General features: G+C 43.9%; 1 protein-coding gene across 1 annotated transcript in view; it reads left to right on the forward strand.

The window, feature by feature from the left end:
• Positions 1–24690: 24690 nt before the first annotated feature.
• LOC126210406 (speckle-type POZ protein-like) overlaps positions 24691–25230 on the forward strand; it is a 517155-nt gene continuing 516615 nt past the window's right edge. Inside the window, exon 1 of the mRNA XM_049939652.1 lies at positions 24691–24854. Within this exon, the coding sequence (XP_049795609.1) occupies positions 24767–24854 (88 nt within the window). The 5' untranslated portion in view covers positions 24691–24766. The remainder of the gene's footprint in view (positions 24855–25230) is intronic.

Genomic DNA, 25230 nt, shown 5'->3' on the forward strand with positions numbered 1-25230 from the left:
TCCTGTACGGGCCTTTTTGGATACAGAAAATGTTCGACTGGCCACCACATTCTCCAGATCTCTCACCAATTGAAAACGTCTGGTCAATGGTGGCCGAGCAACTGGTTCATCACAACACGCCAGTCAGTATTCTTGATAAAATGTGGTATCGTGTTGAAGCTGCATCGGCAGTTGTACCTGTACACGCCATCCAAGCTCTGTTTGACTCAATGCTCAGGCGTATAAAGGCCGTTATTACGGGGAGAGGTGGTTATTCCGGGTACTGATTTCTCAGGATCTATGCACCGAAATTGCGTGAAAATGTAATCACGTGTCAGTTGTAGTACAATATATTTGTCCAATGAATACCCGTTTATCATCTGCATTTCTTCTTGGTTTAGTAATTTTAATGGCCAGTAGTGTATGTACGAATATCATACAAACTACTCTCTCTCTCTCACTTAAGTATGCCTATGTTATAGCTAGTTGATACTGACATTGAAGGTCGAAACGATACAACACGAGACTGAACGTTACACAGTGATACTGCGAACACGGCAAGGGAGTGTACAGGTGGAAATGGGGGAGCACTCCAGCGACTACAAAAGTAGAAAATGTGAGAAATTGCTGACATAATTGACTGGGAACGAGTGTCTAGGAAACTGCTGAGTTGACTCTCGAGGACCTATGGTAGTGACTGCAACACGATGAGACGCCAAATTGCTGACAAGGCTGTCGGCGCGCTGCCTCGTCGCTGAACGTGCAAACCGGAGTGCTGCCGCTCTGTAAAACGGTATAGGCTGGCACCTGTTGCGAATGTGACGGCAGAGTATGACGTAGACATTAGCGTTTCGGAGCAAGCGGTTCAGTGCTCATAGGTGAACAAGTAGCTCCATGTTCCCACGTTCACTTAACGACGTCGTCAGATAGGTTTAGCCATGGGATGGTCGACTGGGCCGTGAACCAATGGCAACTTGTCGCCTGCTGGTACGAACCACGTTCCTTGTTTCACCAGGTAGTTGTTCAAGGTTGGATACACCGCTGTCTAGGCGAACGGCTCCTCTAAACACGGATGGCACACGGCTGGGAAGCGAGGACGGGGGCTGGAGACTGGTATGGCGGCGACCAAAATTAAAGCGACAAACTGCTGTTTCCCCTTTCGGTGTCTAATTCACGATATAACCACGCAGATTGTCAACACAAGTCCTTGCGATAGCCTTCTGCACGGAAGGTGGCACTCCGTTCAACGGACGACCACGCCGCCGATGACGTCAGGGCACCTATCAGAAGGGCTAGTGTTTCTCAGGTAGTCCCTCATCCGCAGTCGCTGTGTCCACAGTCACAGACGGTGCAGTATGGCACAGGGAAGACGCCTACCAGGCTCTGTCAGGTGGAGGGCCACGCGAAGAACAGGCACACACTGATGTGGCCCGATGGCTTAATGTGAATCGTTCTGTTCTTCCTCGGATGTGGTGACAGTTTATAAAGACCGAAATTGTATCCCGAACCAGGGGAGAGCCGAACATTTGTGATATCAGAAAGAGAGGACCGTGATTTTGCTGTAGGGGCACGACGGCACCACCGCAGTACTGCAGGGCAACTGTCATCTGACGTCGCAGCATCCACTGCACGTGTTGTATCGAGGACAACTGTGTACAACAGCACCCGGCAGACTGCCCTTCACGTCGGAGACCTGCCGTGTATGTACCTCTGACGTCGCTTCACGGAAGGGAAGCTCCAGAGTGGATTCGTCAACATGCCACCTGGACGGTCGAACACTGGGCCAATGTTCTTCTCACAGATGAGACGCGATTTGGTGTCGAGAGTCATTCTCGACGGATTCGCGTATGGAGGGAACGTGGAACTTGATTTCGGAAATCAGGCACTGGAAAGAGACCGATATCGAGGAGGATCCCTAATGGTGTTGTAAGATGGCAAGAACTATGCCCCTTACACGAAGTCATTAAAGATCACCGAACTCACGTTGAGTGAATAGTAGGGCTGAACAAAAATGACTGACAAGGCACAGTGCATCTTGTAGAGGGTAGAGTATGGACGTATTGGAATAATTAATGTCGGGTGATGGTTTTAAAATAATTCACGCGACATGAAAACTTTGTGGAAATGCATCGATTTACGAGGCTAGTTTATCCCGAGGAAGTATTCAGAGTTGACTGTGGCCGGGCTGGGGAGTGGCGAAGGGAAGCGACAATAGGCAGCTTAGGACAGCTCAAACTCTGACAAAGCTGTAACGGGGCGCGGCCTCCAGCTGCCTTAAGATGAGTGACAGTGAGGTGGTGGTTGACCCCGACTCCGTGCTGGTGTACCGGGAAGCAGACGGACAACTTGTAGGCCTGTTGATAAATGTCCGTCGTCCCGTTTTCAGCGAAACGTGCGAGAAAGCCGCGCAAAGCTACGGTGGAGCGGTCAACAGAGGCCAAAATATGCGTGTTCGTGACTATAGCAACTTCACGCTGAATTCACGGTCCGCAGAGTCTGAAGTAAATCGGGTGAAGAGCGACAGAATGAAATACGCCGGCCTCCGATGGGAACGTAGGACTGAGGAATTTGAAGTACTCTCCTGAGAGTCAGAATTCCGGAAAAATTGGTGTTTTGTGCAGATGCTAACCTTGATGAGTTGCCTGGGAAGAGCTAAATAGCAGAAGTTGAGAGAAAGGGAAATTTTGTGGGAATTTGTTCACTTCCCAGAGCAGGCACTGGTCGGCACTGGGAAATGACGCATAATTAACGCGACTTGCGCTGCAATGGGCGTAAGTGATTTTGCTGGAGGGGAAACCAAGGCGAACAGCGGACTGGGAGAAGTCTCCATAGTGTCTTTCGTTCCGAGCTTGCGTGGAGTGCGAACGTGGCGTTCTTTACTCAGCTTGCCTGAGAGAGAGTGAGCATCTCTGCAGTTTAGGACTTAGCAAACGGAACGATTGAGGTTGGAGATAGAAAGTTTTGGTTCAGCTATGTACTGAGCAAGATAGCTGGGAGTGAATAGACGAGCGCAGCCCTGCTGCACCACGAGGCCGACCGACGTCCGCACAACGACACCGCCCCGCCATGGTGAATTTGGTGATATTATGCCCGCTCCGGCCTCAGTTATGGCACTGATTAATTTGTTGGAGCACGTCGGCAAAGTTCCCACGAGGGTATCATGGGCCGTGTACTGTAGAATTCTTCTCGCACTTCGCATTACGCCTGGGTCAGTCGATAGGAATTAATTTTGATCTATCGCGCTTTACTCCATGTAAATGCAATTTATTCCCACTGCCTGTTAGGAGAGTCATGTAATGTGATGATTTGAAGGTCGTGAGTTAAAATAAATTTGTTCTAATCGACTGCATCTGTTCTCAATCAAGTAGTTGAAATCCCAAGTCACTTTCTTAATTAATTTCATGTTCAACATTTGCATCTGGTGTTCAATAGCAGAATATAACATCAATGTGCAGCCATTTTAATTAAAAGGATCAATTCTGAATCAATTAATATCAATACTGCCACCGCAGTTCAATCAGGAGTCACAGGGCCTTGTTACTTTCTTTGCGTTATCCGATATTGCGGCAGTTTTTGCACTCTCTGTTGATCTGTTAGTCAATCAGCTGGGGTGAACACACGGCAAAACCAGATAAGTGGCGGGTGGGGTGTTACAGTGTAGGCGGGGATTATGTTAACCAGATGGACAGTTCTTCACGAAATTATACAGGTGAATCGGCAATATTTAATAGCTGTCAGATACCGTGATGAGATATTGGGACCTCATGTGCAGTTCTTGCGACTTGCTGTGGGCCCACACTTAGTATTGTTGGACGATAATGCTCGACCTAACAGAGCACAAGGTGGTTGATGTTTTTTTGGAAACGGAAGAGAATGTACGCGTAGCGTGGCCTGCTCGCTCTCCCGATTTGGACACCGTAGAGCATATCTGGGATGCCCGGGGAGGCGGGTTGCATCACGTCAGCGTCCACCGACCACCCTCCAAGACATGTGAGCAGCTCTAGCCCTGCTGGAAGAACGAGCGTTACTACCTAAGCACGAAACTGATGACATCATTCGCAGCATGCCCTACCCCCCACTCTCCACATGCCTTTATTGATGCCAGATCGTCATGCCCCATACAGAGCACATTAAGCAGTTGTCAGAATGTGTGTTCAAATCCGTTAAGTTGTAAAAAACTAATGATACAGTATTTTTGTCTACCGTTACGCATGCTGCAGTTGTTTACCTTCTGTATTCTCTACATTGTTTCTACTTTACTATGACCTGTGCACTGTTGTGTGACAAAATAAACGCAACGTTGCAAAAGTTTGGTTTGTTTGTTAATTATGGACACCAGTGTATTAAGCTGTGTGACAGAATCCTCTGAGCAGGCATGGAATGTGTTCCAGTAATCAAAGCCACCGTGATGGCTGGGGATGCACGACTGTTATTGCGGACGACGCGCATCTCTTCGCGCTCGAAGCCCTCGCCGACGGTGGCGGCATCTTCCATTAGGACAACTGCCCGTCTCACGAGGCCAGAATCGTGCTGCAGTGGTTTTAGGAGCGTGGTAGGGAACTCACGCTGATGTCTCGGCCACCAGATTTGCCTCATCTGATCCCTGTTGAACACATCTGACAAGGGAATGGTCAGACTTGTCGAAACCTGTGTTGCTTTTCTTACCACTGTGAGTTAACATTGCAAGAAGTCTGTACGCAGAATTTTAGCTGCTGACATGACCTGGAAGTCTGTAAACAATTTTATGAAGTGAGACATTATTGTCGCACGGTTTCCGCGCTTATAAGTGCCTCTTGTACAACCCTGACCTCTCTCGCTACGTTATACCGACGCCATCTGGGGACAAGGTGGAGTCAGCTACGCGCCGCTCTCTTGCCACAGCAATGACAGGGAGCTGATTCTCCCAGTGAAAGCGATCGTATAATAATTGAACATTCGTTGACAAATATGGCTGATATGTTATCTACAACTTTCTTTCCAAATAGCTATGAAATAGACACAAATAAATATGCGGTTTAGAACACGTCCAAATTTTATTTCTTGTAATTACCGCAAAAATGCGAGATATTGATACAATGTTCAAAACATAGGTTTTTTGTGCACCAAGAACATACAAGCAAAGACGACATATGACAGCCCTGCGAATCACAGACGTTGTTAGGTGTCCGTAGACAAAACTGGGCTGGTGTTACGAATGAATCAGGCCTAGTATCAGTATATTTCGAAGAGTGCCGCGCATATTTAATCAGATTCTGAAACCGTGGGGAGGAAAATTGATAATGTACTACTGAGTGCAGCTTGAGTATATTGTCACGGTGATAGACAGGAAATTGCAGTGATCTGCACACAATAATTTTCTCTGTTAGTTTTCTGTAAAATGCCTTCCACTGACGGAAAAATTCTCTATCTAAAGGTTGAATTACGTTCGTAGTGCCGGGTGGAATGTGAAGTATCTCTGTCAGCGTGGGCTCGAAATAGACCTTTTAATGAATCAGACCTTTTATGACCTGACGACGAATCTACAAGGAGAAGAGATTTGTTCCCGCAGAACGGAAGAAAAGCATGACGCATGAAAAGTGTAACGTTTTCATTTCCCATTTTTCCAGACTCCGGTGAGTCTACCACAAGATTGTTTGCGTAGAACATTGTTCTTCTGACACGTGGTCGAAAACGTCCAGCTGGTTCTTGAAGACACACATATAGTGTAGGCAGCAATGAACCATCCAGACTAATTATGGGAATTATAGTGTACGAATGGGTGAGTGCAGTCGTGGACTGAGCAACCGCCTCAGTATGTTTTTCCCCTTTGAATGACAGTGTTCTTTTCGCACGCATTTCTTTTTGAAAACCTGGCTGATCTGCAATGTACACGTACGATTCACTAAAACTAGCGATTTTCTTTTTTGCATTCGTAAGAAAAGCTTCTATCATTTCGATTTGTGTCACTTCCGACCTGTTTCTCGATACCAATTTTGATACTTTCCTTGCCACAATTTTATGTGATCTTTTGAAGCGACTAATCCAAGTTTGAGAAGCTGTAAATTCCTTAGCGCCTATCGCGTTGGCAATCTCTAACGCCCAATCACGCAAAGTTGTATCGCTGACACTAAATAACTGTTGTGTGGCATCCGTAAATAGGTCAAAAAGTCGCGTATTTATCTCCGTCGCAATTTCCAGTCGACTCTTACGTCATCCAGCGACTTCCTTTTTCCATCTATACAATTCATGTTCAGAACGGACAAAGCGAAACTTATTCTGATCAGTACTGACACGTAGGCGTTTCTTACCACTTTCATTCAACCAATACGTCACCGCTTTGTCTTTGTCTGATAAGGTAATTGTAGTTGCCGGTGTTACTTTCGGAGATAATTGATGATGGTACGTGGCACTATCACTCGAAGAGTCTTCACGAGTGCAACTTTCGTCGGTGTCTCCGCCGTCTGTAGATTCACAGACTGCAATATCGAGTGTTTCAGTTGTTTCTAGCCACATGTCTGCGCCATTTACATGCTCGTCTAGAAGTCTAACAACCATGTCACACAACACATAGTCTTCACGCGTGTTTTTTGTTGATTGCTTCATTTGGCGTCTGTGGTATATCCCCATGGCAAGCAGCAAAACATCTACAGGGTTCGCCATCACCTGTGAGGGGAGATTGAATGTTCACCGTAAAGTGGCTTGCGGAGTATAGATGAACATGTACAGAACATCTTTCTCATCTCTAACCAGTTTCAGGACGGTATGTTTCGAAATACGTACCAGAAATTAAAAGGACGTGCATCCCACAGAAACGAATACTCGTTTCCCCTTTCCACCAGAACCGTGCAGCGATATTCCTCTTGAGTGAACGCCGCCATAAGACGGCCGCACTTCCCAGACACGCGCACAACGCTCGCGACTCGCCATTTCCAGGGGTGGCCAGCCGTCACTGTAAGCGCCAAGCAGGAAACGCAGCCATGTTCGTGAATTTTTTTAGGTGCCTTCCAGTTCATGTCAGCAGCTACAGTTCTGCATACGGACCTCTTGCACAGTTAAATAACAGTGCTAAAAAAAGCAATACATGTTTCGGCATGACAAGTCTGACCATTCCCTTGTGAGACAGTGTCAGGCGCGAGATCCTGCCCTGCAAACCACCGGCCTGCAGCTTGGGAGAATTGCGTGACTGGCGCGTAGACAGCTGTGGTACGTACCTCTGGAAACCTACCAACGACTCGTCCAGTTCGTGGCAAGCAGAGTCGGTGCTGTATTGCCTTCCAAATGTCTACTAACAGGCTGTTAACCAGGCAGTCGTGACGTTTCGACTCGTAAGTGTATTTGCAGAGTAGTACCATTGGTAATGTCGTGATCAGTAAACTACATTTTCAATGGATAGTTGGTACGGTTTTGTACTCTGACTGCTCGACTGTTTTTCGCGCTCTCGCATGAAGACTAACACAAGTGCCCTACCCTGCGTGAACTTCATGTTTTGAGTACGTTCTTGAACCGTCACCTTGGAGACAACCCGTGAGAGGTGTAATGCTAACCTGAGAGTCCACGGCACAGTCATGCACCGAGTGCAAGGAATACGAAAGCAAAACGCTCGCGAAGCTGCAAGTACAAGACGGTCGATCACTGGTAGTTGGATTTCTGCTGTTAATAGGACGAAGATAAGGTCCCCGTGTCCCGTGGACGAGATGATCGTTTGAGAAGAAGCACACTCCCTGCTTCCAAAGAAACCACTAGATTGTACCGATTAAAGGAAACCTTGAAAATGTTTGCCACATGTGGGTTTTGATCAGGTTCTTCTGAAATTATTTGAGAACTGGATCAGCCACTGGAATGCGTCATAACCCCTATCTAGGAATATTAGACTGCTTAGTAACATGTCACTACGATTCATGTATAACTGTCATCACGAAACTGAACTTGGCTTGAAACATTTTATAAACGTTTATTCGTGATACATATAACGATTTGTGTCAGAGCTCCAATGATTAAAACAGTCGTCAAAAATTGTTACGGTAGGTGATTTCGTTCGTGCATTAACAACTGTCAAACTTTCGCAGCCAGTATTCTTATTATACATTCTGAAATATGACACGCCGTTTTCATCACTACCCACAGTAGTTTACAGTTACGAAGAGTGATATGAACCATTTTTTGTGTACACAGACTGAAATAACGATGAATAAACTTTCCACATCGAATTACCGCCGCAAATGTAATTTCTCTTCAATGTAATTGCGTTCACATAGTCGCTTAAACGTTATTACACCGATGACGGAAATTGTGCTGCATGTAGATTAATTTTATTTGAGGGCAGTTTGTCGAATGGATAGCTGACCTCGACCTGCGTGTTTGATTTACTGTCAACGAATAACATTATCGTCCAATAAATCGGGTGTAACTCTTTATTGGCACCACGTAATAGCTGCGCAGGCAGCTGGGGTCTGAACGGCGCAGCGTACAAAACCGTGGCGAGACAGTTCTCATCTCATAAGCGGAGAGCACTCCTCAGATGACGTTTCTCGGACTTTGTTTCCGTTAATAAGAATCTCGTCGACCATTAGGAAAGAGGAGTTCCCATGTTGAGAATGATGAGATTCCTTCACGTAAAATGGGACAGACACGCATCTCCTTTCATTGACGCCAGACTCGATTTTACTTCAAGTAAAAATATCCTTCCTGTATTCGCTGTTGTGTACTTCGGAGCCCAAGGTTGAAATAGGGGATTAACATCCGTCGATGACAAGACAGATATGGAGCAGAAAAAAGGACAGGCAAACGGTGGGATATGAATTCGGCAGTAACCTTCACAGAGTATTATTTTCAAATGGTTCAAATGGCTCTGGGCACTATGGGACATAACTTCTGAGGTCATCAGTCCCCTAGAACTTAGAACTACTTAAACCTAACTAACCTAAGGACAGCACACACATCCATGCCCGAGGCAGGATTCGAACCTGAGACCGTAGCAGCAGCACGGTTCCACACTGTAGCGCGTAGAACCGCTCGGCCAACCCGGCCGGCAGGGGATTACTGATGTGAGGTAATGTCGAGTTAAAAAGTCTTCGGTTTTTGTACCGCGTCATTCTTCCTTAATTCTTTGAAAGTGACATTTCGGACCCTCTTGCTGAGACCTCCTTCTGGGAAGTGGTGTGCACTCCGTATGCACGTAGGTCCTCAGTTCTGAACAGCAGGAATGCTTCATAGTAGTGCGGAAACCGAAGGACTACAGTAATTTCACTTTTCAACCATACTGGCTGAGCGCACTGCCTCCATCTTCCATCAGCAGATACGTCACAAGCTGGACAAGTTGTGATTGGGAAAGGCAGACACCGTCACCTTTCATGGGTACTCTAGACAAGGAAAGCTTTCAACGTGTTCCTCCGACCACTATTGGACACCAAGTTGTTTTTTATGTTCTAAAACTCTATTTTCGCTGTTTAAGAAAACACTGATACGACGATGGACAGAGAGATGCTACAAATATAACACGAAGTAAAAAGGTAACATACACTGCAGCGCCAAAGAAACATGTGCCTAATACCATCTATCGCTCCGTGAGAACACAGAACTTCCGCAACACGGCGTGGCATTGACTTGACTAATGTCTTAAGTAGTGCTGCAAGGAACTGACACCATGAATCCTGCAGGGCTGTCCATGCTGAATAATATTCATGTCTGGGGAGTTTGGTGGCCAGCGGAAATGTTCAAACTCAGAAGAGTGTTCCTGTAGCAATTGTGGACGTGTGGGGAGCCGCATTGTCCAGCTGCAATTGCCCAAGTCCGTCGGAATGCACAATGGACACGAATGGATGCAGGTGGTCAGACATGATGCTTACGAACGTGTCACCTGTCAGAGTCGTGTCTAGACGTATCAGGGGTCGCATATCACTCCAACTGCACACGCCCCGCACCATTACAGAGCCTCCACCAGCTTGAACAGTCCCCTGCTGACATGCAGGGTCCATGGATTCATGAGGTTGTCTCCATATCCGTACTCGTCCATCCGCTCGGTAGAATTTGAAACGAGACTCGTCCGACAACTCAATATCTTTCCAGTCATCAACAGTCCAACGTAGGTGTTGACGGGCGTAGGCGAGGCGTAAAGCTTTGTGCCGCGCAGTCATCAAGGGTACACGAGTGGGCCTTCGGCTACGAAAGCCCGTATCGATGATGTTTTGTTGAATGGTTCGCACGCTGACTCTTGTTGATACCCTAGCATTGAAATCTGCAGAAATTTGCGGGAGGGTTGCATTTCTGTCACGTTGAACGATTCTCTTACGTCTTCGTTGGTCCCGTTCTTGCAGGATCTTTCTCTGGCCCCAGCGATGTCGCAGATTTGATGTTTTACCGGATTCCTGATATTCACGGTACACTCGTGAAATGGTAGTACGGGAAAATCCCCACTTCATTGCTACCTCGGAGATGCTGCGTCCCATCGCCGACTATAACACCACGTTCATACTCATATCTTGATAAACAGCCATTGCAGCAGCAGCAAAATGGTTCAAATAGCTCTGAGCACTATGGGACTTAACTTCTGAGGTAATCAGTCCCCCAGAACATAGAACTAGTTAAACCTAACTAACCTAAGGACAGCACACACATCCACGCCCGAAGCAGGATTTGAACCTGCGACCGTAGCGGTCGCGCGGTTCCGGACTGTAGTGCCTAGAACCGCTCGGCCACTCCGGCCGGCCAGCAGCAGCAGTAACCGATCTAACAACTGCGCCAGACACTTGTTGTCTTGTTGAGGCGTTGCCGACCGCAGCGCCGTATTCTGCCTGTTTACATATCTGCGTATTTGAATGCGCGTGCCTATACCAGTTGCTCTGGCGATTCATTGTGTATACACTGTTAAAGGCTAAACATTAACAGAATGTAAGTGATAGAGGAGACGCACTACCATTCAAAGAATATTGCTACAGAGATGTTGCTGATAATTTTACCCTTTTAAATCAATGTAAAGCTGGCATCTGCGTGATAATGCTTATTTAACACTCTCACTACAACTAGTTGCTTCACGAATATTGCCTGGAGGTTAAGTTATGTGGGAAACAAGCTTTTCTGTAATGACTATCGGTGTCTCGTATACCAAACGGCCGTTGCCCATTAATGTAAATGAACGACATTTTCATCAACAGCTCTAAAACACTATTCGTAACACATGTGTGTTCCCTCTAAAAACTCTGAAATTTTCTATCCGTAGCTATTTTTCTAGCCTGTAATTCCGTCTTTCTAGATAAGTGAAATGTGTGGGACACCATACAAGATTGTATTTGCAAATGTCTCGAAATATTTTTGACTAATACAGCCACCTACGCTTACTGTATGGGCAATCAGAACAGGACCGCTGCTGTTCTCCATATAAATCTACATCTACACATCTACATTTATACTCCGCAAGCACCCCAACGGTGTGTGGCGGACGGTACTTTACGTGCGACTGTCATTACCTCCCTTTCCTGTTCCAGTCGCGTATGGTTCGCGGGAAGAACGACTGTCGGAAAGCCTCCGTGCGCGCTCTAATCTCTCTAATTTTACATCCGTGATCTCCTCGGGAGGTATAAGTAGGGGGAAGCAATATAATCGACACCTTATCCAGAAACGCACCCTCTCGAAACCTGGCGAGCAAGCTACACCGCGATGCAGAGCGCCTCTCTTGCAGAGTCTGCCACTTGAGTTTATTAAACATCTCCGTAACGCTATCACGCTTACCAAATAACCCTGTGACGAAACGCGCCGCTCTTCTTTGGATCTTCTCTATCTCCTCCGTCAACCCGATCTGGTACGGATCCCACACTGATGAGCAATACTCAAGCATAGGTCGAACGAGTGTTTTGTAAGCCACCTCCTTTGTTGATGGACTACATTTTCTAAGGACTCTCCCAATGAGTCTCAACCTGGCACCCGCCTTACCAAGAATTAATTTTATATGATTATTCCACTTCAAATCGTTCCGCACGCATACTCCCAGATATTTTACAGAAATAACTGCTACCAGTGTTTGTTCCGCTATCATATAATCATACAATAAACCGTTTTTTCACGTACGGTGAGCAGCACTGTCGGATTGTTTGCTGATGATGATCAGCACAAGAAAGTCTTAGTTACTGGATAGATAGTCTTAGCCGCTGCAGAGAATAGCAGTTCATTCCAGACGTGGGTTTCTCTGTCTCTCATAATGTGTGAAGTTTATTTTATTTCGACTAGGAGGCCGGTTGACCTTGGTGCGAGCACAGTCGTCATTTCAGACAGAGGAGAGGTTTCGGGTGCGTCACCCGTCTGTGACACTGTTCTGTGTGTTGTCGTATTTATAGTTGTTTGTACAAAGTACTTTCTGACGCGGAGATTGAGGAACAACGCACCAACCGCGAGGAACAACAGTCATATCCCGGTGCAGCAGACTATATCCGCCCTACGGAAGACGCATAAAATCTTCTGTCATAATGAAACAACTACTAAATACATACATCAGCACAAAATTTGTTTTTTTTAATTTTTGTTTTTAATAAAATTTGACAGATGGTGTCATATTTGATACCTATGTAATCAACTACTACATAATATATGTGAACGAAAAAAAAAATTAATTCTTAAAGGGTGACAATTATTGAACAATATGAAATAAAATCGTCATAACTTCCGAGCGGTTTGTGTTAGGACGTACAGACTGCACTGTGTGATTGGAAATGGTATGCGCCGCATGATTTAGTTTAGCGACGAACGCACTTTCATTTGGATGGGTTCGTCAATAAGCAAAATGGGCGCTTTTGGGGGGCTGAGAATCTTTCCCAGTCGCGGCGGAATAATGGGTGCGATATTCCTTGATGGCACAGTGACTACGGAACGGTACGTGAATGTTCTGGAAGATGATTTCATCCCCATTATTCAAAGTGACCCTCATTTCGATAAGATGTGGTCCGTGCAAGACGGAGCTCGACCCCATCGAAGCAGGAGAGTGTTTGACGTCCTGGAGGAGCACCCTGGTGGCCGCACTCTGGCTCTGAGGTGACCAGAGGCCACTGGCGTGCTCCTCGATTGGCCGCTGTGCTCTCCGGATCTGAACACATGGCACTCGTTTCCGTGGGGCTGTATCAAAGACAAGGTGCACATCAGTAACCCCAAAACCACTGCTGAGCCCAAAACAGCCATTCGGGAGTTCATCGACATCATCTATGTTCCTACACTTGAGCCGGTCATGCCGTATTTCTGTATTTGGCTGCGCCACATCATAGCCAGTGATGGCGGGCATATCGAAACTGTCGTAACCTGAATCCGAATATCTGTAGTAACGTTTACATGTCGAAAAAAATTTGTGCACGCCGTAGTTTGTAACTGATGTACGTCTTTTTTCAAACAGTTCAATAACTGTCGACCTGCACTTTGTAAATTTAATCTTCAACTTCAGCTAATGTAGTTTTTTGATTAGGTACTGTGAAACTTCAAGAGACAGTTGCATAAAAACACCTTGCATTCTGTACAACGAATCAAGTCGAGAACCTTACATTTTGTGAATCTACGTTTCAGTCTGCACTTCCGGTGAGAATTTCTCCACGCCGGCAAGTGTAGAGCGCTCGATCACCTAGACCGAACTGGTGGCATCGTCTGAAGTACCATCGCACGATCGGGCTTTTGCCGTCCATCATCCTCTTCTGAGCTGCTCTCACTTTGTTCAGCACGCCTCTTGCAGTAGTTCATATTTTGAGTAATATCGAGTTTAAATGCGTAATACCTTTCTTGCCCATTTATTTTGGATAGCATCCTGTCTGTATTCTAGCGGTGCAGCAGCTATGGCAAAGTCTACAAAATGATGTATTACTCTTAGTCTCCGTTTTAGCTCATCCGTTGGAGCAGTTGCAGCGTGCACTGTTGAATCAGCATTGTTTTCATCTTCAGACCATTCTGCATCCGATATATGTGGCTCTGTAACCTCCGACAGCCCCAGAACTTCATTTTCAGACAAGCCTGCAGGCAATTAGAGTGCAAAATACTGGAACAGGCATGCGTATTCAAATACAGAAATATGAAAACAGGCCGAATACGGCGCTGCGTTCGGCATCGGCGGGCGCAGTTGTTAGACTGGTTACTGTTGCAACAATGACAGGTTATCAACTGTTAAGTAAGTTTGAATGTGATGTTACAGTCGGCCCACGAGCGATGGGACACAGCATCTCCGGGCTAGCGATTAATTGCGGATTCTCCCCTACGAGCATTTCACGAGTGTACCGTGAATATCAGGAATCCGGAAAAGTATCAGACCTCCGACATCACTACTGCTGGGAAAGATGCTGCAAGAACGGGGCCGACGACGACTGAAGGGAATCGTTCAGTGAGATGGAAGGGCAACCATACCGCAAGTTGCAGCATATTTGAATGCCGGGTCATCACCAAGTGTCGGCGTGCAATCCATTCAACGAAACATCATCGATATGGGCTTTCAGAGACGAAGGTCGAATGTTGTACCCTTGACGACTGCACGACAGAAAGCTTTACGCCTCGCCTGGGTCCGTCAAAAGCGACAATGGACGAGTCTCGTTTCAAATTGTATTGAGTGGGTCCCATAGTCCCACCGTTACCGCGGAGATGCTGTGTCCCATCGCTGGTGCGCCGTCTACAGCAACACGTTGAAACTCAGTTAAATCGTGATAACGTGCCATCTAACAACTGCGCCAGACGCTTCTTGTCTTATACAGGTGTTGTCGACCGCAGCTCCGTATTCTGTCTGTTTACACATCTCTGTATTTAAGTACGCAGGCCTATACCAGTTTCTTTGGCGCATCAGTGTATAATGATGGCGGGTCTCTAAGGGCATAGCATGCTGAATACATTGTGTTTGCAAGTACCTTTGCCTGTTCAACTGAGAATCAGTATTCATTCCTAGACGTTTTCCATTTGTTGCATTGTCTGTGGAGGTGCCATCTACATTTTATTGAATACGATCTCTTTCACTCCTCAAACTGAAATTCATGGCATTTGTTCTCTTTATGTTCAATGTCACTTTATTGCTTATTGATCGATTGTAAACCTCCTTAAGGGTCTTGTTTGCTTTCTGTGCAGGCAGTTCCGTAGTTTCCTCAGTGAATATAATATTGCTGTCATCAGCAAAGATATTTTTTTTCCCATGAGTGTCACTAGTGCGAAAGCCGTAGATGTAAGTCAGGAAGAGTATTGTTCCTAAACTGCTACCCTCAGGCACTCCTTTATTAATATGTTTTGGAGCTGATAAGTGCTTTACTAACACAGATTTATTTGAGGTATGTGTTATCTGTACAATTTGTACCCTGTGAGCTAGATATGATCAGAACCAGTCGTTAGCTACTGCTCTTATCGTTAATGCTTCTAACTTATTTAGTAGAATGTTATGGTCAAAGCATCTAAAAACTGTGTGTGACACACTCACCTTTGTCAAGAGCATGTTGTTGTTGTTGTGGTCTTCATTCCACAGACTGGTTTGATGCAGCTCTCCCTGCTACTCTATCCTGTGCAAGCTTCTTCATCTCCCAGTACCTACTGCAACCTATATCCTTCTGAATCTGTTTAGTGTATTCATCTCTTGGTCTCACTCTATGATTTTTGCCCTCCACACTGCCCTCAAATAATAAATTAGTGATCCCTTGATCCCTCAGAGTATGCCCTACCAACCGATCCCTTCTTCTAGTCAAGTTGTGTCACAAATTTCTCTTCTCTCAAATTCTGTTCAATACCTCCTCATTAGTTATGTGATCTACCCATCTAATCTTCAGCATTCTTCTGTAAGACCACATTTCGAAAGCTTCTATTCTCTTCTTGTCCAAACTATTTATCGTCCACGTTTCACTTCCATACATGGCTACACTCCATACAAATACTTTCACAAACGACTTCCTGAGCCTTAAATCTACACTCGATGTTAACAAATTTCTCTTCTTCAGAAACACTTTCCTTGCCATTGCCAGTCTTTATTTTATATCTTCTCTACTTCGACCATCATCAGTTATTTTGCTCCCCAAATAGCAAAACTCATTTACTACTTCAAGTGTCTCATTTCCTAATCTAATTCACGCAGCATCACCCGATTTAATTCGATTACATTCCATTATCCTCGTTTTGCTTTTGTTGATGTTCATCTTATATCCTCCTTTCAAGACACTGTCCATTCCGTGCAGGTGCTCTTCCAGGTCCTTTGCTGTCTCTGACAAAATTACAATGTTATCGGCGAACCGCAAAGTTTTTATTTCTTCTCCATGGATTTTATTTCCTAATCGGAATTTTTCTTTTGTTTCCTTTACTGCTTCCTCAATATACAGATTGAATAATATCGGGGATAAGCATCATTAGTGAATTTCCGTATGGCTGATTCTGTACTCCTACTACATCGAAAATCAAACAATGATTCACTCAAAATTTGGTATGTATCCAGGTAACTCATTAATCTGTCTTTCATAATTGTTTATATTATTTTCGAGAATGGACACAACAGCGAAATAGGCACTAATTTTCTATGCCTTCTGGTTACCTCTCTTTAGTAGGAGTACAACTCTTGCCTGTTTTAAGCATTCTGATGTAAAGAATTTGTCTCTTGTGTTTATTAAGGGTGCTTGTACACCCTCTGTGCAATGTTTTAGTACACAGATTGTTACTTCATTTAGTCCTACAGACCTTTTATATTTTAGTTATTGCAGATTTTTACCAGCTTCATGCTCTGCTGTTGTAGCTACAACAGTGTACTTATGACTTTTTGCAGCCGTTAGCAACTTTTTCTAAATCTTTTATCACCCACGATAGAAATTTAATAATTCTGACTCATTATTACTCTTTTCAATGTAAATGAGGTACTGAAAGATTTGGAAGGACTTCTTAATACCTGCTGTTATCCATTTGTTTTTGTAAGACAATTTTACTGAATTGGGTGATTTTCAAAATGGCTTTTCAAAATTAAATTTAAATAATGTTGAGAATTTAGAGGATTTTACATTTACCTTCATTTTTCTGTACACTTCATAACCTGTTTGGTTTTCTGGTTCATTTGGAGAATCTTGTATACTGATATCTGATAAATGTGTTTCATAAGCTTGCAATGTAGCGAATTTTTCCATACCCGATTTTACTGTTATTTGACAGAAACGCTCTGACAGCTATATCACACAATTCTCTGTCCATACTTTTGGCAACATATTCATTCACTGATGCCGTCATTGTAGTAACCATTTTTCTACTACTGACCTACTGGGACATCCCAAAACTCTGAAGAATATTTATGAGGATGCTACCAGTTTCATTTATGATACCTGTGTTTATGTCTTTACACAACAGTATGTAGACTTTTGTACCTGAGATTTTAGCTAGTACCTCTGTTAATTTAATGAGAAAAGTGTCCACACTATCACTAGGAAATCGATACGCACACGTGGTGGTTAATTTCTTGGCGTCATTAGGACCTGTCCATTCAATGGCCGATGTATGGGAGAGTTTTTCTTCACTTACAGTACTAAGGCCATATCTTGATTCGAACTGTGATGTCTCTCTGAAAAAAGTACATGATCCTCCACAATTTGTAGTAGTCATACAATAAGAGTCTGTCCTTTCATACAACGAGAATACTACATGTTCGATTTCTCTGAGTCTCCACCCCAATGCTCAGTGACGGAGAATACTGTGTAGTTCAACGGCTGAAACTCGAAATTGCTCTATTTTATTTTGTATCTATTGCATGTTTTGGTGAACGTTTGTTAAGTGTGTGAAGTGTCCTATATTACTTTTCTCATTAGTCTCTTCTCCTTACCATGTGTTGAAGGTGTGTTACAATCTATCTTGTTCATGATTGATTGAAAATTTTCTAAATTACTGGAGATAGTATTTAGGAAGGGGAACCTTTTGTATGGACTTGCCTAACAAAGACCTATTTCTACTGCCAGTGACAAGAGGTGTTTCACAACGCATCGCAACACCCAAGACCCATCCGCTGTACCAATCTTCTCGTCCCAGTTCTGTTCAGGTGTAGGACATCCCTAGCGATATCCAGTCTACTGACAATGCTGGCAGCCACCAGAGCAACATGTGCAAAGTCATCTGTCATCAGTGCAGGCTCTAACCCCATATTAATCCACTTCCCAGCAACGCTTGGGTGTAGCCATGGCCTTTAGCACCAATACTGACTGCTTCGATGCTGCTGTCCACACTAATACGTTCTTTGCAAACCTCAACATGTCTACATAACTTTTATAGCCTACATTCGTTTCAGTCTGCTTACAGTATTCAGTATTATATTTCCCTCCACAGCTCCTAGATTTCCCTATGTTGGCAAAGTGACGATTCCTTTATGCCCCATTATTTATCCTGTCAATCGATTTCTTCTTTCATTCAAGTTGTGACATAAATTACATTTTATTGCAGCTTGATTCAGTAATTTCTTACTTGTTATTCCATCTACCCATCCAATCTTCAATGTCCTCCTGTTGCACCACATTTCAAAATGTACTATTATTTCCTTGTCTCAACTATTTGTCGTCCATGTTTCACTTCCATTCTCGGCTGCACTCGTGACAGATATCACTAACTGACAAATTGTTACCAGTAACTAACACTTAAACTGATATCAGATTTTAACAGATTCCACTTTTTCAGTCATTCCTTTCGTGTTGTTCCCAGTCTGCATTTTATATCCCATCTATATCTGGTATCAACAGTTATTTTCCAGTCCGTATAACAAAGTTTTTCAACTACGTTTAGAGACTCATTTCCAAACCTAATTTTCTACTCATCACTTCATCTAATTCGACAACATTTCATAATTAGTGTATATTGAATTACGTGCGCTATAGGGTTCAAAACTACCGTTTCATGTCCTTATAACTGCAGTACAATTTCTGTATAAGTTGTAGATAGCGTTCCAGTTCCTTCTTTTATTTCTAATAGAATTAGCAACTGTAAAGAGACAATTCCACATCTAGTAACGCTTCACTCCTGAAATGACATACGGCACATTGCTTCTAGAAGAGGAGAAAATTCTTTCGCTCACTCTAAATAGAAACATCGACATTCTGTCAGATCCAGTGGATATTCCTCTGTAGAGTGATTTCAGTAGTTTGTGTCCAATGGACATTTATTTCGATACCTGTCATTCGGACGTTCGCTTGAAGAATTAAATAAGGAACCACTGTAATATCTTCCTCAGCGAAACAATTTTGGGAAAAAAGTTTAGTATGTCGGTTATCTCTGTCATGCCACATTTAGATTCCGTAATGTGGGGACATATCACTTCAATACTTTCACTGACTTAGCAGAAGGAGAAAACTACTTAGCATTTTATTTGAAGTCAGCAGATGTAATGTATCTTTCCTATTCGTTGAATCATACAGCTTATTTTCTTTTGTCCACAGAACTTGCGGAGCAGTATAATTGAATTGCTTCATTAAATAATTTATTTTTCCAATTTTGGAGTAGTGTACTGAGAGTAGAAAAGTTCGTATTACGCTACTGTCAAAGGTATTCGCGAATTTACGTGTAACAAAGCTTTCGGTTCGCTGTTCAAAACAGATAAATCCTAAACTGTACATTTTATTTACAAATGAGTCGCCTCCCTATCTTCTGGCAGCGGTGGCTGAACGTCGCAAGGCCAGAATATCAGACCTGCACTACAGGCTGGCTCGCCTTTATATGTCACAGAGGTTGGTCGCACACCGGCGTTTTAATGCACCGGTACGCAGATAAGAAATGATCTATTTGTCTAACAGTTTATAGATTGTTTGGCGAAGTATTGAGAAATGGACAAAGAAAACCATAGGGCTAATAACGCTGACAAAAACAATAGGATCATAGTTCAACATTCATAAATATTTATTGATATTACTGAAGATCAGTGAATGGTGATCTCACGTCAGTGTGGATTCAAAGCAAAGTTATTAACAAACAATCATAAATAAAGAGCAGAATTACAGCATAAACGCAGAACATATGCATGCAGAGTTTTATTTCTCAAAGCAGTGACTGTCAAAACCTATGTGCAAACATTTGAAGAAATTTTTTTTTCCTTCACTAAACACGATGCATAACATAGTTCACTGCTGATGTTTGGAAGGTAGGAGACGATGTACTGGCGGAAGTAAAATTGTGAGGACAGATCGCAAGTCGTGCTTGGGTAGCTCAGTTGGTGGAGCACTTGCCCGTGGAAGGCAAAGGTCCCGAGTTCCAGTCTCAGTCCGGCACACAGTTTTTACCTGCGAGGAAGTTTCATCGTTCACTGCTCTTCATCACATGCAACCAATAACATCAGCTGTAGCAACATAATCTACAGGATGACAATTACTAGACTATATGAGAAAAGTCGTAAATTGCTCGCAACCTACTGGTCGTGCACGCACTTTATTCAACGTGTAAACGTCACTACAGGTATTCGAATTTAGGTTATGACATGTTCGATACGCCTTCCATCGTTGCCGATGATGTCGTGGACACGAATAGCGAAATTCCGCATCACACGCTAATGTGTCGGAACATCAATGCTGTCGATGAGCTGAACGGCAGTTTTGAGCTCACTAATAGTCTCGGAGTTACTGCTGTAGATCTTATCTTTAATATAGCCGCACAAAAAGGAGTCCGATGTGTTCAGATCGGGAGAATGTGGCAGCCAATCGAGGCCCCTGCTAGTGGCCTCTGGCTACCCCAGAGCCAGAATGCTGTCGCCAAAGTGCTCCTCCAGGACATCAGACACTCTCCAGCTTCGATGGTGTCGAAGTCCGTCTTGCATGGAATGCATCGTATCGAACTCACGGTCAGTTTGGATAGTGGGGTGCAATCATTTTCCAAAAATTTCATGTACCGTATGATAGTCACCAAACGAATATCACACCGATTATTCTGTGACTGGACATTGCACGTCACACAGTCACCCGTTGAGGGTGAACAGACTTCTCGATCGCCAAATGCGGATTCTCGATCCCCCCAATGAACCAAATTTGCTTATCGACGAACCCCCCCCCAAAAAAAAAAAAAAATCAAATGTGTATGAAATCTTATAGGACTTAACTGCTAAGGTGATCAGTCCCTAAGCTTACACACTACTTAACCTAAATTATCCTAAGGACAAACACACACACCCATGCCCGGGGGAGGACTCGAACCTCCGCCGGGACCAGCCACACAGTCCATGACTGCAGCGCCCAAGACCGCTCGGCTAATCCCGCGCGGCGACAAACCCATACAAATGAAAGTGGGCTCCGTTGGTAAACCAAACCAAACGCATACTAATTCCCATCGTGTCCCGCTGCCAACCGTGCAGTTTTAACGTCCTAAGGCAAACCGTTCATCAGTAATGGCTATTTTATTTCATGTACTTTAATAATTATCACCTTGCAAGTTCACTTCTGCCTTGATGCTCACAAGTATGAAGCTAAAGTTCCAACACGTACTCCAACATAAATGAGATAATTGTGTTCAGAGTATTCCAGATGATGCACGAAGGTAAAGTGTGGGGCAGAGCTCAATAAATTAAGGCAAGTCCAACGCTCTGCACCCAGAAACAGTTCGCGTTAAATCGCACGGCTATATCGCCGACCAGATGTACCTCTCGTGAGATCACCGGAACGACCCTCCAAGACATAAAGCTGCCGAAACTTAAAGGACGGAATGCCAAAGACTGAAAGACGCAAAGACAACAAGCGCAGTGATTCAAGCCCTTCGTTATTCTCTGTGGCATCGCGTTGCACTGAGTCGACGTTTAACACTGAGAAATATTCAGATTTACGGGCTGTCCCACACACACACTTTACACTAAATTCAAAATAATCTTAAAGTCATCACAGTCATTTTGTAGCCATGAGCTGTGCATTATTACCTAATATATTAACGAAAATGTAAATCATATACAAATAAGTTCTTCTGTACAGGCAACAATTATGCTGAAGCTCTCCTGCGAACCCGGCAGAACTAGCACTCCTGAAAGAAAGGATATTGCGGGGACATGGCTTAGCCACAGCCTGGGGGATGTTTCCAGAATGAGATTTTCACTTTGCAGCGGAGTGTGCGCTGAAATGAAACTTCCTGGCAGACTAAAACTGTGTGCCGAATGGAGACTCGAACTCGGGACCTTTGCCTTTCACGGAAAAGTTCTCTACCATCTGAGCAACCCAAGCACGACTCACGCCCCGTCCTCACAGCTGTACTTCTACGAGTATCTCGTCTCCTACCTTCCAAACTTTACAGAAGTCGTCCAAATCAGTCTCCATCTGTGAGATAAGAACGTTTTCAAGCTTATCGTGATATATACTTCTTGTAACAGAATTATGGGCAAATAAAACTGCACCGTATAACTTTTCCCGTGAAACTGCACGAAACACATTCAATTTTGGACAGTCCCTCTCATGTTGTACAATTTCATGTGGTTGTTCCGTACCCCATATTCTCACATTTTGACGGCCCACCTTTCCATTTACATGGAATGTTGCCTCGTCACTGAACGCTTAGCGTGGGAGAAAACTGTAATCCTCCATCTTGCTAAGAACGAAATTACAGAACTACACACGCTGTCGTTTGTCACGTTCACGAAGGGCTTGCAGTAGCTGAATTTCGTACGGTTTCGTATGTAAACGTCTACGCAACACACGCCAGACGAACATCGGGGTCATGTTGAGCTGTCGAGCTGTGCGACGAACAGACTCCTTGAGAAACTATGGCGGATGCGCTCGACGTCTGTGTCAGACACTCGGCGACGGCACCCCGGCAATTTGCCTTTACACACGCAACCTGTTTCTTGGAATTGTTCACCTCTCTGTCTGCTGCTCTGTGGTATGGGATGTTCCACACGAACGTCGCGCTGAGCGTTTATAACTGATCCGCAGTCCCCAAAACTTAGAACACAAAGCGCTTTCTGGTGTCCCGACACCATTTTTACTAGAACTGAAATGGGCGCACACCGCTGCTACCTAGCTGAAACCGTGTAAAACTAGAGAGTTTGCTCTTTCCACTAGTAAGTTGTTCATACACATACGTCAAATAACATAACAGTCACGATAGTTTTGAAAAAGGATGACGCCTGCTGATTCACCCTGTGTTTCTTAGAGCAAAGTTCCCGCCAGCAGCACACTCGGAAGCACACGCTGGCGTGTCCCTAGCCGCCTCAGGCTCGTCTAGCTGGCTAACGCCACTGCTGTAGGCGAGACACAGCCCCGTCCTTCTCTCCCTCTGCATAACAGATCACCACGTATAGACATATACTATGGTTTCATTTGAAAAAGCCAAGTTGAGTATTACAAGGGACTATTCGTCGCTCATACAGCAGTTTCTCAGAATTAATCAAGTGCAAATATCATAATGATCTCTTAAATTGTTTCGAAAGTGTCTGTCTTAAACAGTGCAGCTCATCAGCCAGTATACATGGTTGTTCTCGAAGATACGCAAATATTTCAATACATTATTCTACAAGTAAAACTAAAGAAAAAGTCCATATAAACATGGTTCCGCAAATGTTAGTAACGGAGTTACGGCTAATAAAGGATTTTGCCTCATATTTAGCAACTTCACTAGTGTGAAGCCATCTCAAAACTGTAAGGGGTTAAAGTAAAGCAAGATTTCCATTTACTTCATCGTCGTTGATATGATGAATCTAACAAAATATTCTCCCAGCACGTCTAACTGGCGAGACGTACTTACAATTCCTTCGAGAATTAAAGCCCCGCTTGCTCGAAGATGTTCCACTCGCTACGCGATTACATATGTGTTTTCAACATGACGGCGCGCCTCCATTTTCGCCAACCCGTCACCACACATTTAAATGAACATTTTCGCCATGAATGGACTGGTCGAGATACTAGACGTCTGTGGCCAGTCAGATCGCCCGATTTAACACCAATCCATTTTTTTGTATGGAGATGGGTGAAAGACATAGTTTATGAGGACAAAGTCAATACACGTGAGGCATTACTTGCTCGCGTTATGAATGCAATCGGCAAAATTAAGAACAACCCTGTGAAACTGAAACGAGCAACAAAATCAGTTCATACATATGTAGCTACATTCATTGAACTCGGTGGACACGTTTTTGAACATTTATTGTGAATGTATTGTGAAACTGTATGCCCACTGTACAACTTCCTTAACACTGAGCTTTGTTTTATCCGCTGTAACATGAATTCACGTGTGATATGGTATTAATAAAAGCAGATTATCTGACTAATTCATACAGTTTCAGTTAACGTTATTAGCATCATTATTTCAAAATTAAATTCTCCACAACTTCTGCTGAACACTTTGTGCAGTCGCCTCGAATTTAAAAAACAAATTGGGCCAAGTAATAAATTAAAAATTTTACGACATTACTTGTTTGCTTCACTGGATGTTCTGAAAAACTACTGCAGATACGCGTCTGGAGCATCTCTTATTAGTTTCACCAGATGAACAACAACAAAATAAATGCAAATCGTGCTTTACTGTAACCTCGTACAGTTTTGCGATGGCTTCATATTACCGATGTTGGTAAATTTCAGGCAAAATCTTTTACTAGCCGTAACTCCGTAGATGAACATTTGCGGACCTGTGTGTACACGAACTTTTTTCTTTAGTTTTACTTGTAGAATAACATATTGAAATATTTGCATGCTTTCGTGAATCACCCTGTATATTCGGAACAACGGAATGATATACATCTTGTATAATGGTGTAATTCAGATTAATTTACGCTTATTTACTATACAGGTAGTTGCAAAGAATTGTGTTTTGTGATTACACTTGTTTGTAAAATTTCAGGTTCTTCAGCAGAATGCAAGTTCGGTAAAGTTATTTTGAGGGAAAAGTTTTTTACTTGCCCCGACACCTGCGACCTTCCGTGATGTTCCGCAGAAACGCTAGTTGGTTCATCCGCATTTTTGTGGCGGTGGTCATGTGTAGTGGCTACAGTCGCCCAGTTTCCGTTACAGGTAAAAATTATATTTTTTTCGATTCCTATGAGGCTGGGTATGATAATGGACAGCAATTTTTTGTGAAGTAATGAAGTAAATGTTTAAGTTTTGCACTGAGATTTTTACGAATTTATTTTCCGGAATCGTATACAGAAGTCTTCGTACATAGATTAACAGCCGACAACTCAGATAAGTGTTTCATACGTTACTCATAGTCCAAGTGGTTCTTTCGGTGCTAGTTTATTTAATCACAGTGGTCTTATTTCTGGTTTGAGACGTCCTCGTCGGCGTTTCCCTCCAGCTGCCTGGGCCACCTGTTGCCTGCTTGTCTTATTCAAACACACTAGAGTAGTAGCCTACTTGAATATATCGAGGTTCTATTGTTCTATTGTTA

Source organism: Schistocerca nitens, chromosome 10 (assembly GCF_023898315.1).
Source record: "Schistocerca nitens isolate TAMUIC-IGC-003100 chromosome 10, iqSchNite1.1, whole genome shotgun sequence".
In the NCBI taxonomy this organism is placed as follows: domain Eukaryota; kingdom Metazoa; phylum Arthropoda; class Insecta; order Orthoptera; family Acrididae; genus Schistocerca; species Schistocerca nitens.